Consider the following 13,320-nt stretch of genomic DNA (forward strand, 5'->3'; position numbering starts at 1 on the left):
CGTACTCCTGCCCCATGGGTCAGCATTCTGGCCAGTGGTGCAAGGAAGCCGATGCTCTGGAGCAGACCTGCTGTAGGATGATGTTGGTGCATGCCTTGTCATAGAGGGACCTTCTTACTCTCCTTTTAGAATTTTCTTAAAATTACAAAGAGGAGCGGAGATTTCTGTTAGCATTTAAGCTTTTTCTGAATTATTTTTCTCCATACATTTTGGACTCGGTCTATCCCAAGGGTTCAAGCATCAGGGAAATTTCATCCTTGATTTAGGGCAGGAATGGAGAGGATGAGGTGGGAGAGGAGAAAAATGTCACATTTGGAAAGGCAGGAGGTATGACTTAGCTTAAGTTCAACATCAAGCCTCGTGTCTGAAGGTAGAAGGTACCTACAAACATACTCTGAAGGCAGTGACTTTGGAGCTTGTTAATTTACTGCCTGTCTTCCCTTAATTAGATGGGGTGGATAAGTGAAGGTGCCAAAGGCAACGAGGGCCATGAGCACTGTTGGCCTCCAGGGATGGCGTGTGTGCTAGAGAACCTTGGCGCCAGGCAGGACCCCATGGGGTGACATGTGGCAGTGGATGTGCTCACACATGCAGGTTTCTCTGCCCCGGGGACAGCACCAGGGACCCACGAGGCACTTAGAAAAATCAGCATTTTGGAAGATCTTCTGTCTCAATGCAGCAGCTGGTATTTTTGGGGCAGGATTGGGTGAGCTGGTCACAGTGCCAGCTGTTGTGATGGACATGTCCTCTCAAAGGGCCTACATTAGCTATCTCAGTACATATTATAATGCATTTCTGGTGTATTTTAGAGATGGAAATTCTCAGAGCCATTCATTGCATTTACAAGCTAAATTATCCTTCTCTTGGATTATATTTTGAGCAGGAGGAAGTGTGGAGGTGTGAATGATGGGAGGAAGAGGAGAAGAGAGGATGGAAGGAGGCACTTCTTGAAAAACTCTGAAATAAGGGTCCCTGCAGGAACATTTCTGGAGGGACATATGTTTTTAATAATATTAACACAGAGCTCAGAAACCCAAAGGTTTTGCTGCTTTCCTGCTCCATGAAGGGTTTGTTACAGTCCAGGACAGACCCTGCCCCATGGAGCTGAGGATTAAATGGGAAGGGAAAGGGGATGCTGCCAGGTTGGCATAGCAAGAAAGGTGCTGGGGTCTGAGGGGTGATGGGCTGATCTTGCCAAAACTCATAATACAACTCTTGCAAAAGAGGTGGGGGTAAAACCTAGTTTTCTTAGGTCTCAGCTCTGCCCTTCTCCTCCATTACTTGATTTTCTAGAAGGTTGTTTATGCCTGTTGTTAAAAAGCCTGGATTTGCTTGTTTTGTTATTTTTTGGTTGGGTTTGGGGTTGTGGTTTTTTTGGTATTTTTGCTTTGAAGCCGTCTCCACAGCAACTAATGGCAGCACTGCACAGAAGTTTTGACAGGAGTTACAAAGGAAGGACACAGCACATGTTAACTGCTGCACAGCAGAGATACTGATTACATCCAGGTAAACACAGCACTTAGAAGAGAAAGGGAAAGTAACAAACAGAAAGGGGGACTTAAATTCTGGGGGTCTCAGAGATGGGTGTTGCTACGTGATGGGCAAGGTGACCGCAGCCCGGGTGCCCCTGCAGCCTAGATGCAAAGCAGGCTGCTCCAGGCACTCGACCTTCATCTTGCTTGTTTGGGAATTCATTTAGGAGGGGTTATTCCAAGTTATGCACAGGAACCCAGCCTTGAAGGGACCCAATCTACAATGCAATGTGATTTTGAGGTTCCATGTTGTTAACTGGAAAGAACAATCCAGCCCTGGCAAAGAGCTAGGCTGGATGAAGTCATCGAATTCATCTTTTCCCCATGTCTGTAATTTGCACCCTGGAAGTAGTCCATGTCTCCCTATGAAATCTGCTCAGCCCGGCACGAGAGGATGAGGCTCAGAACAGGAGAACTTTTTATTGTCCGTTAAAAAAAGAGAATAAAACCCCTTCCAGGCATGCCACTTCTGCTGCAGTTGTTGTGTTGTAGAGAGAAGTCCCTGCATTGCAGAGGGAGACTTCTGTAACGATTTGGGGGAGTCGATAAACTGGCCATAGGCAGTAACCAGAGCCTTCAGCCCCCTTTGGCTGTTCCATGATGGTGGGCTGGATCTCCAAGGGCAGCAAGTGCAATACAGTTAGTCCTGGATTTAGAAACCTGAAGGTTATTTGCAAAACAGGCTAATAAAGACTTGAGTGCAGGTGATTGCTGTCTGCAGTGATCTTCTAGTGATCCTTCCTCCCTGTGTAATTGGAGTAGCAGATGCTTCCCTCTTTCATCACACCAATATTCACATTTAGGCTTAATTGCCTAAGGTGGTTGTTGCCTGAAGAAGGGTGCTGTTAGGGAAGGGTGCTGGGAGAGCAAAGCTGAGCTTTCCCCTGCAGCCAGCATCAGCAAGGAGATGAAGGAATGAGTGGATTTATGGACTTTAATGCCAATTGCCTAAGCCAGGATGAGCCTTTGTAACTGGGGAAAAGTTTCCCTTGCTACTGTAGGTAGGTGGGAGCGTCATACTCAGATGGCATGTGTAAAAGCCTCTTTTCTCCTGCAGATGAATGACTCTCCAGGCTGCGTGCTGACTCCAGGAACCAAGAAGGAGCTTCTTCCCAAGGAAAAGGAAAATGCATGCCCAGATCCTTGCCCTGGCACTGGCTGTGGTGCAGTACAGAGCTGTGGCCGTTCATGAAGGTATGTGACAAGTGGGCTACCATGAATGCAGCAGCTGGGGGTGATGCTGAGACACATTAGGGGGAAAAAGACCTTTTCAGAGCAGTTGTTTCTGCTAATGTTATGGATACACACACAGATGCTGTCACAGTAGGGTTGTAGTGCCGATGCCTTTAACTTCTGCATAGGACCCTATTAGGTTGGGATCATCTGGCTAAAAGAGCATCTCAGCTGGCCCCAAAAGGCAGCACATGACTTGATGCACTACGGTTTATGGGGAAATCAGGGCTCTTGCTCAGTGTCCTGTCTCTAATACTGTTCCACCTCAGCTGCTCCAGAGAAAGGTGGGAAGAAGGGAAAAATGTCTCCCCTCCTGATTCCTCTTCTGATCTCCAAGACCTGGTACAAGCCATCACACAGAGGATCTGAGAGAAAAAAACTCAAGGAAGCCTTGAAGCCTCCTGCTACTGTTCAGAGTTAAGGTGGCGCAAGGGCTCACCTCCTCCCTGGCTCCCTGTTGCCTATGCAAGCCCACAAAGAGCTTTTGGGGAGAAGGGGCTGGAGCCAAAAGGCAGGAGATGGAAGGACCCCAGAGAAGAGCCTCATGGAGTTAAAAGCATGATCCATGGCATGTCTCTAGCCTCAGGGTCCTGCAGGAGGGAGAAGCTCCTTGTGAGCATCCTACAGAGCTAATCCAAAGCTCCCGGGACTGTTATAGGGCTGGGTATGAGCCAGTGGGTCTTCCCTCTTTGAATTGTTCTGCAGCAACAAGTCCCCAGGCTTTGAAGGTGTAAATCCACCTGGACTAAATTCAGTAAATTCAACAAGGAGTTAATGGAAGCTTTGACATCAGCTACAAAATTAACTTGATTAAGTTCCTGTCCATCAATTAAGCCAATATACTTGACTATAATGCTATTTAATTCAAAGCTGGGAACAGTGCAATAAATCAACATTTACAGATGTCTCTGGCAAACCTGTGATTGATGAAATGTGGTAATTCTGGAGGTGCATGAAAAATTTCAAATAAAATCATATCCCCCTGTGATTAATATAGCTGTCTGTGTTGGTATTTTCTCCAGAAGGTACCAATCCAAATATGCTTAACATCACATGCTGCCAATGACAGCTTCAGGTACCTGATCCAAGCAGCAAACACTGTTGGGTTTCATTGCCAAGCTGGGCCCCTCCGGAAAGGTGCTGAGCTCCTGGCTCAGCGTCTCATACAACAGGCTCTGGTTGCCCCTTTATAAAGAAAGGGGCACCATCCTGCCCTTTTTAATCCCATGGAGCTCTTGCTTGTTGTCTTTTTTCCTCATTATCCCCGGATGCAAATGAGGGCAGCAGCATTGTTCAAGGTGCACAAGACTCCCACGGGCTGGTCATGGATGGAGGAGGCTCTCTGGGGATTTGGGATGTGGAGAGGTAGGTAGCAAAGGTCCCTCTGATACCAATGGCATTTTAAGCGTGTTTTCCAGATCAGGACCAAAAATGCAGGTCTCCCAGAAAAAGCTGTCTGCACTGTCCTGAGCAGCTCCAAGAGGTGTGTGATTTTGGGAGGGCTGGTGGATGGTCTTCTCCATCCCGTTGAACCTTTGTTGGGATTTTCTTATGGTAATATAGGTTGTGGTTACCCTGGGAAGCTGTTGAAAGATTTCCACCAGTTCTGAGGTCAGAGCCAAGGACTGGCATTGGCTTCCCTCCAAGTCCTTCTGGGACACAGACATCAAGGTCAAAGCTAGGGAAAAGGGATAAATCCAAAATAGAAGCAGCAGGTGGGAAAAAGATCTTATGGTGATCTGCTGTTAGCAGCTGAGCTGTCTCCAAGACACCCCTGACATCTCAGCTGAAAAGCACTTACGGAGGACTGAGAAGGGAAGGGAGATCTCAACAGAGAGCTCTAGGAAGGAAAATTGAAATAATTGTCTCCCATTTTTGTCAAGGGAAAGTGCTTTATATTCCCAGCTGGATATGAGTTAAGCCAAAAAGAGCCAGTCATTATTCTTCTGCAGTAAACAGAACTGTTAAGTCGTGAAGAGCTCAGTGTCAGGAGGCACAAAGTAAGATGAAGAAACCAAAAGCCTTGGGTAACAAAGATCCTTGGACTGCCATCCATCCACAGCTGGTAAATGATCCTCTGTCCTGCTGTGTGGCCAAAGGGGATTGATCACAGACACGGCAATGAAGGAAAGCACAAAATCTGCATCTTTCCAAGCCCTTTAGGGAGCCTGCTTATAGAAATGGGGTAAAAGTTAGGTAAATTGAAGAGGTCAAGATAAAACAGGGTTTCCATTGCAGCAGGAGCATGAGAAACCCACCTAGCACATCTCCCCAGCAAACTGGAACAACTGCTGCAGCCAGATTGGGTGCGAGTTGATTTCCAGCCCTGCAGCTGAAAGTCAAGGCAGCGGCTGGGTGAAGTCCAAAGCAGTAGTGACACAAAATGAAGAACAAAATGCCAAGAGGTTGAGCCCAGTCCCAGTAAGCCAGTCTGCAACACAAAAAGCCCTCCTCCAGCAGAGCAGTCTGCTTTTTAGCAGCCCTACAGTAATAACTTGAGCATCTATCTGCAAGGGAGAGAAACACCAGAGAAAATAGAAATTTTGAACTTTCCTTGTAGAGCCATCATTAATTTAAGCATCCCTAAAAGTCATCAGACTTCTGTCCATGAAATATATTTATTGGATGCCTAAAGAAAATGAAATTCAATTGAGACTGAACACTGTAAAGGGAAATATGCCTTGATGTTCATTAAACAAATTTCCCTGTACACCTGTCCCTTCCCTGCCAGCTGTCGTCAGATGGCTCTGGCTTGTGCGGACAAAACACTCAAATTGTTCATTCTTTGAGCAAGATACTTTACACGCTTGGGGCCACTGGCATCTTGGCAAGAGGGGAGCGTTGCAGAGCTGAATGCACAGAGCATCCTGAGCTCTCTCCATGCAAGACTGGAAGACTTGTTGTTTTAGGGCTGGCAAAGCATGGATGGCCAGGTGGCCCCATGTCTGCATGGGTGTCTCACATTGGCTCTGGAGACCCTGATGCAAGAAGCCCAGAATGGTTGGAGGGGTGGCAGGGCTTCCACAGTCCCAAAATTCAGTTGTGCGTGGCTCAGGTGTCAATGTCTGCCTCTGGGCACATGAAACCCTGAGGCATCCCCTTGCTTCCAGCTTGTCCTACAGGCCTGTGTGCCTTGATGGTCTGGGTCTTGGTGTCTGTGCTTAACATGAGCAACTTCCCCTGGGTGAGAACAGAAAAATGTGCGATTAGGAGGAAATTAAAGAGAACAAAGCAGCCTGTTGCTCTGTGAAGCCTGTGATTACCTGCTTCACTGGGCTTAAGCGTGGTCTCTCTTCCTTAGCTGCAATATCTCGGTGGTTCACATGACTCAGGGGTTTATCTCCTGGCTGGCTCACTGCGTGGTGTGGGATGAGCCTTCCTGCCCCTCTTCTCCCTCAGCATGCAGGACGGCGGAGGTGGCCGACATTCTGTTCCTCGTGGGACAGTCACAGGGCGCAGGGAGGGAGAGCTTCCAGCTGGTCAAGGACTTCATCAGCAGCATGGCGCGTTCCTTTGAGAACGTGGTGATGGGCAAAGGAGGCATCCGGCTGGCGGTGGCACTCTACGGGGAGACACCAAGGTGGGTCAGTCCATCCTTTACCACCAGCACCCGGGTTTCTATAGCCCTATAGCTCTAGATGGGCAACCATGTCCTCATGGCTAAAGAGCTCTTGCTGGTCTGCTGAACCATTACAAGAGCAGAGCAAAAGTTCAACCGCCAGCAGTGTCACCAGAGTCTAGAGGTGCTTGGCCATGGGGAGCTCTTTCAGGACAGGGAGGATGGCATTTAATGCAGCCACAAGAAATTCCCTGCCATCCAATTTTAGATAGTGTTTTATGGTAACAGGGCTCTGGCCCTTATACATTGGACTCCTTTGACCACTGTGAAGAGGACTTGCCTACATACAAGCCTAGTGTGACCAGCTAAAGATCAATATTATTGCTGGTCATTACTATTAACAATTAATCCTTGCTGTAACAACAGTGTTTTCTTGCTCCTTATTCACCCGTAATCCCCCATTTCTCATTCCCAGGATGAGTATCGAGCTCACGGATTATGTGACCATCGAAGAAATGCTGGTGGCAATTCAGGATCTCTCCCTCAAAGGCAGCAGCTTAAAAACAGCGTCGGCTCTGGCGTTTGCGGCTCACTCCATGTCTCGCCTGGACACACTGCGAGAGGATGCGGCAAAGGTAAGTGACCTTCTGTGATGACTCCCCTGATGACATCCTTGGTAGGGATCAGACCTCTTACTTCTTTACCTGAAGGCATGAATGAGCCAGTTGGTTTTTATTCATCCCATCTGATTTTTGGCTTGCAGTTGAGGTACCTCATCTGGGAGCTCACTCAGCTTCAGGTCACTTGATTGGTGATAGGAGACACGCACCTCCAGAATTTCAGAGGACTGACTCACTTTTAAAAATGCTTGTACTACCCCACAGATTGCAGAGAAACCCAGTGCTCTGGTCATAAATGCCTCCACATGACTACCCAAATTCGGGGCACTTACCGCCTAAGCTCACCGAGCAGGCTCAAGGCATGATCAAGACAAGGAGACAGGTTGTGGCATTGGTGCAGGTCGCTGTTGCTAATTGTGCACATCCGCTCTGGTTGCAGAGAGTGGTGGTACAGTCAGCATCTTTCTTGAAAAGCAGGCACGTTGCAGTGTCTTTACCTTTCACACATTAGTTCTGGGTCATTGGTTTCTTCAGATCTGGTTTTTTTTTAAATTATTTTCTTCATAATCTCTAAGGGGCTCTGACAATGCTGGGGATGCTAAAGAGAAGGTGCTGCCTTCTGGTTTGCTCTGCAGGCTGCATGAAACAGTCCACTCTGCTCCAATGGTAGATGGTCTTCAAATCAAGGGGGCAGCTGCATGGGGAGTGGATACACCCCATGAACCGAGCCTGAAACTGTCACAGCCAGCTTTCACCTTCCGTGAGCCTCCCACATTTGCACCTTCTTTGTTCTGAGATCCTGCATGCCAAACGTGGTCTGTGTGATCCATGCGATCAGTGTGGTGTGACCAGTGTGGTCAGTGAGACTTATTTTGAGTCACAGTGCAGGAAGGAGAACATGATGCTACAGGTGGGATGTGTTACCCACCTCAACTCCCTGCTTAAAGATGTTGCAGCAGTGTGTGTCTTCATGATAGCATCCCATGCACCAGCACCAGCTACATGGTCTGCCCACGGGACTGCCCAAAAAGCTTGAAAGGTCTGGGGTTCCTGAGTTCACTGTCATTTAAACCCAAAATCTGGCCGAGAGAGTTTCTTACCACCTGATAGCACCATCCATGTGCTGTTGGCCAAGTGTGTTGTCCAGGTGCAGCTGAGTCCTCCTTTAAGGGCTGTTCTTACAGACCTGTAGAGGTGAATCTTCTCTCTGTGCTAGCGTTAATCTCCTCCTGGGGCCAGAGTTACTGCCCCAAGCAGAGATGAGTCAGAGCTGAGCAGGAGGAGACTTGCAGAGAAGATGCTGTCATGAGCAGCAGCATTTAATGCTCTGCTCCTTCCCAGCTCGTGCTCATGAAGGCTGATTCCATGTGAGTTACCCCAGAGGTGTGGGTTATCGAACGATTTATTTCCAAGTGCCTGTCCTTTTAGAGAGGGACTTCACCCAAGGTCTGGCTTTTCAGTGTGAAAATCCTGCAGCTGTCCCTGGTGACCTCCTCACGTTGTGTTCTTTCATTCTCTGGCTCTTACGCCAATTCTTGTAGGTAGTTGTTTTGATCACAGATGGGAAATCCAGCGACTCAGTGGAAGATGAAGCCCAGGTCCTGCAGGATGGGGGGGTGACAGTATTTGCTGTAGGTACGTATGGACACGTTAAGTTACATGGAGCGTTGCCACCAAATAGTGTGTGCATTAGCACACAGTCCATGCTGCGAAGCTTCCTGAGGCATGACACCCCCTCTAAAAACCGTACCCATCCCCGGGCTCAGCCACTAGCAACTACTGCAAGTACAGGAAAATCACATCTGTGCTGTGCTTGGGTATTTTTTATTGTTGCCAATAGCTGATTTAGTCGGTGGAAATCTGTGGTTTTGCATCTGTCAAAACTACTTGTGAATTCAGGAAGAGTTCAATAAATAGTTCCATAAAAGTCAAAATGTTTTGATGTGACATTTTGAAAAATGAAATGTTTTTACTTTTGAAGTTTTCTCTTAATGGGGTTCAGAGACTGACTTCAGCTACATTAAAAATGTCCATCAGAATAATTCCATGGGCAAGGAAAAATTTCAGCACCTCCCTGCCCCCAAGAGCTAAATACAACCATTTACTACAAGTCAAATCCTTCCTTTTACCAAACATTTCAGGGGAGAAGAAGGGGATAGTGGTGGTGTTTCATTATACAGAGCAACCAAGTCTATTTGGACAAATTTGAGGTGAAAATTAAAGAGGGTTGACTTGTTGGGGGGGTCCCCCCTTTTTTTGATTTCAACCACAGAAAAACCTTGCAATTTTCACAGTCTCCCGAAGTCCCATTTTCTGCTCATATATCAGAAGGGCAGAAATGTCTCTGTATCCACTGGGAAGGAGGAGGCCAGATCCTGCCCTCCTCCTTCGCCCTCTCCACCCCAAGACAGCTTTCCACCTCTCGGCCCATTAGCAGCTGAATCCCCTGGGTCAATCTCTAACATGCCTCTGGAGAAATTCTTGACCTCTTTTCCTTGATGGCTTAATCTTCTTCACCACCTCCCATCCAGCTTAAGTCTCCATTCCTTGTTTCATCCTTCACCATGGGCAACATGACCGCAGAGCTGGTGTAAAACTCAAATTCAGTTTGAGTGTAAAACTCAAAGCTCAGCCCTTTGCTCCCGCTTGCTCTTGACAGCCCTTGCCAACGCCTGGCCTGCCCCGGGGATGGTGTTTGATGTCCTCCTTTCCTCTTCTTTTCATCTTCTAGGAATTAAGGATGCTGACAAGACTGAACTGAACACAATAGCTTCAGAGCCCACTGCAGAGCATGTGCTTTACATTGAAGATTTCCACCTGCTCCACAACGTGGCCCCCAAACTCTCTCGAAGGCTCTGTGTCACTGCCTCAGAGCCGCCACGACCCATCAGACTGACTGTGCAAGGTGCGTCAGGGCTGTCCCTTTATCCTGCTTTCCACCTGCTTGAGCCAGCCCCTTCGCAGTCCCTGGATGAGCCAGCCACACCACGGAGAAGGGCCTTCCACATCCCCCCTGTTCATCACAAGGGAGCTTTAGGGGTTGGATGATCCTAGAGCAGCCAGCTCATGGAGCATCTATCGCTTGGGGACAGCGGTCCTGTGTATTTTGCTTGTGTCTGCACCTCTGTGGTTAGTCTGGTGATACCAGATCCTGAAAGTCTTGCTGCCTGTTCAAACAAAAGGGGCAGCAGTGGGCTGTGGCAGCATTTCTGCCCCTTGCGGGCTTTCATGATGGACCTCTCATGGTGAGCTCCGCAGCACAGCTCACGGTCTCAGGAAGAACTTCATTGCTTGTAGAAGATGGTAAGAGCAGCCAAACTGATTTCCAAAGACATCTAGATCTCTCCTCAAAGAGATAGTGATGCTGCAGCAAATCCAGACATGGTGGCAATGAATTCCTGCCCTGCTCTTGGCACAAAAACTCATGAGAAAATGAATTAAAAGCTTAGGGCTGAGCTAGGGGAAACTTAATCCAAGTAATTAAAGGGTCTTCTTTTGCTTTCTCTGTGGTTTTGTAGCACTTCGGGGCTTCCTGTGATGTTTCATGGAGAGTTCAAGCTTTCTGGACAAATATTCTCTGGTGGCAGTAAGGAGAAGGGCAGGAAGGAGCTGATGCCCTCCTTAAGCAGGTGTTCACAGGGGAAATAATAGGGAGAACCAGTTTTGTTTTCCCTTCTTGTGCTGTCAAGCAATTTTCCAAAAGAAAATCTGCTTGTCTGGATCTGGCCTGGGAACAGATCCCAGCTGCTCCTGTGCTCTCAGTCTGAGTGCCATGCGTACCCAAGGCTTTCTCTGCATTGACTATGTTGACTCCATCAATGAACAGCCCACACACATCCAGCACTGGTGCCATCACAGTCCAAACCAAGGGCCTTTCCTTTCTCTTTTTGCAGCTGAGAAGATCATCGGCCCCCGGGATTTGTACGTCAGCGAGCACAGCCACAGCTCGCTGCGACTCACGTGGGTGCCAGCTACAGGGAGGGTGACGGGGTACCACGTCCATCTGCATCCCTTGCTGCCTCCAGGGCAGCCGGTTTCGGAGGACCAGCAGCAGGTAGAGTTGCATTCCCATTTTGCAGAGCACCTGTTGCAGGCCCTGGTGTTAGAGGTTAGTCCTCTGCTGAGGATGCTGGTGGCGCAGCCTGGTTAGGAGCTGGCATCTTGTCCCTCAGCCATCCTGGTCACAGCCCAGTGCATGGGCATAAATTCCTGAGGCTGCTTGCTTGAAGTGAAGGTCCATAGATAGACCATCAGATATGCAGGTGTGTTGGTTGCTCATGCTAATTTTGGCATTGCTGTTGTGCTGAGATGGAGTTTCTGGGTGTGAGGAAAGGGAAGGCAGGGTGGAAGAAGGATGTGGCACAAACTGGCACGAACTGCATTGGGATTGATGAGAACAGGCCAATGGGAAGCACTCTTTCTCTCCTTACCTATGTGATACCACCTCTCAAATAAGCCCATCTGGTTTTCCTAGCAACATCCCCTTTTCCCCTTGCTGCCAATATTGTTCATCTTGGTAAGATCTCTGCGTGTTTTGGTTTTGGATTTGCCACGTCCTTGTGTGAGGGATGCTGCCGTGTGTGCCAGCTCGCTCTAGTTAAGCTTGGTCACTGCACAAAGTTTGAGAGCAAGCTTGAAGGATAGAAGATGTAAGCCTAAAAGCTTTGATTTCTAATAATAGAACAAAGCTATGAAAGCATAAATTATTAAGGTTACAATTATTAATTGTATTAATTATTAAGATTGTATTTAACAAGAATGAGCATCCTAGGCTTCTTCAGAATCTCATAAGAACATAGTGAAAACACAGAAGTTGTCTCCACCTCTCTTGCCCTCAGGTTATGTTGAAACCTCCCTCTATGAGCTTAAAAGAAACTTTCTTTGCTAAAGATGGTTCTTTTCCTCCATTGTTTAAGGGGAATGGGGACCGCCCTCACCCTTATGCACGTTCTTGTTTTCATGGAGTTTTTTCTGGGCTAATTCATGAAACCCACCCTTGTCACTGTCCTGTGTTGGTGCTATGTCCAGTGTGAACCCAGATACCATTGGAGGACCATAGTGTTCTGAATTAGTGTGTTTTAAGAGGCTTCTGCTCATGGAAAGTGACCTTGCATCAGATGTGAAGCCTCATGCGCCTAACCTGTTGCAAACATGGGGGTCTTCTACTGTCATGGAGGTGCAATGATGTCCTTTATTCCCCTGTGTGTGACAGATTGTGGTGGATGGTGACAAAAGTACTGTTCTGGTGACTGATCTGAAACCCAACACCAAGTATGTCTTCACAGTGAGGGCCATCTATGCAGATGCCCTTGGGGAGTCAGCAGCTGTCAAGGGGAAAACAAGTGAGTGTCTCTTCTGCAGTCGTCCCTGCGTGTTCCTTGTCTGTGTGGGCACAGGAAAAAATGCACCCCAAAACCATGCGTGTGAGGAGTGAGGTATGGATGGGTAGGAGGAACATCTGTGCAAATGTCCATGGTGTGGGGTGCAGGACTGTGAGTGGGTGCAGAGGAATCCATGTGGTTAACCCACTTCAAAGCAGAGGGTGCAGCCTGCTGGATAGCTCACATCACCTCATTTAAGAACCAGCAGGATTTAACAAATCCAGGCTGGGATTCACTTAATGTAACACTCATGTACCTGGGATGAGAAAGGTTTGGTAGACCATGGGTTGAGAAACATGGAGTTTTAGGGAGAGAATTATATTCTAAATACCTTGCTTCAGAAGTGGGTGGTCCAAAAGATTTGGGTTGGCACTATGCGTGTGCTTAGGGCTTCATTTCATTCAAGATGAACACCACGGTGATCATGGCCTTTAGGAAATGCCCAAAGAAGTCATCTCTGGTCCTATGAAATGACCTAGGCTTCCTCTGGATTGCAGTCCGCCATGCCAAATTCCTTTGCTGTCACATGTCTGGCTGTAATGACGAAGTTCTTGGAAACAGAGACGCAAATTCACTCTTGACCAAACCCTGGAGTGCAAGACACTGGGTCACAAGTGATGGATGGAGCAGGTTTTGTCGCGGAAGTCTCTGCTCTACTTTAAGGGGCTTTAAGAGTTTAAGGGGTGCACTAATTCCACTTCCCTCCCTGTTTTGGATCAAGCGCCAAGTCTGCTTTGCCTGAGGGGTTTTGAAAAGAATTGTTCCTTTCTTCCTTGTCTTTTGTTTCTTTACCCGCCTCCTGCGATGTCTTAAATTGTTTGTCTTCTTGAGGGAAGATCTCCTACAGGATGAATAAATAAAGCCTCTCAATGAGGTTGACTCATATATACTTGCCAGGAATAAGATGGAATGTCTTTATGGGTGGAAATAAAGTCATTTGATGTCTTCTCTTATTATCCCCAAACATCAAGCCAGAGGCAGGAGCTATAAATCTG

At 47.7% G+C, this 13,320-nt stretch overlaps 1 protein-coding gene across 10 annotated transcripts in view; it reads left to right on the top strand.

Annotated features, from left to right (window-relative positions):
* The window catches only part of LOC142051929 (collagen alpha-1(VII) chain-like), a 120,540-nt gene that overhangs the window by 11,998 nt on the left and 95,222 nt on the right, over window positions 1-13,320 (top strand). For all 10 annotated transcript variants that reach the window (XM_075081709.1, XM_075081706.1, XM_075081708.1 and 7 more), the window contains exons 2-8: window positions 2,590-2,726; window positions 6,165-6,345; window positions 6,800-6,959; window positions 8,486-8,579; window positions 9,676-9,849; window positions 10,838-10,998; window positions 12,157-12,286. In XM_075081709.1, coding sequence (XP_074937810.1) covers window positions 2,660-2,726; window positions 6,165-6,345; window positions 6,800-6,959; window positions 8,486-8,579; window positions 9,676-9,849; window positions 10,838-10,998; window positions 12,157-12,286 — 967 coding nt within the window. In that variant the 5' untranslated portion in view covers window positions 2,590-2,659. The remainder of the gene's footprint in view (window positions 1-2,589; window positions 2,727-6,164; window positions 6,346-6,799; window positions 6,960-8,485; window positions 8,580-9,675; window positions 9,850-10,837; window positions 10,999-12,156; window positions 12,287-13,320) is intronic.

This window comes from Phalacrocorax aristotelis, chromosome 1 (assembly GCF_949628215.1).
Source record: "Phalacrocorax aristotelis chromosome 1, bGulAri2.1, whole genome shotgun sequence".
In the NCBI taxonomy this organism is placed as follows: Eukaryota; Metazoa; Chordata; class Aves; order Suliformes; family Phalacrocoracidae; genus Phalacrocorax; species Phalacrocorax aristotelis.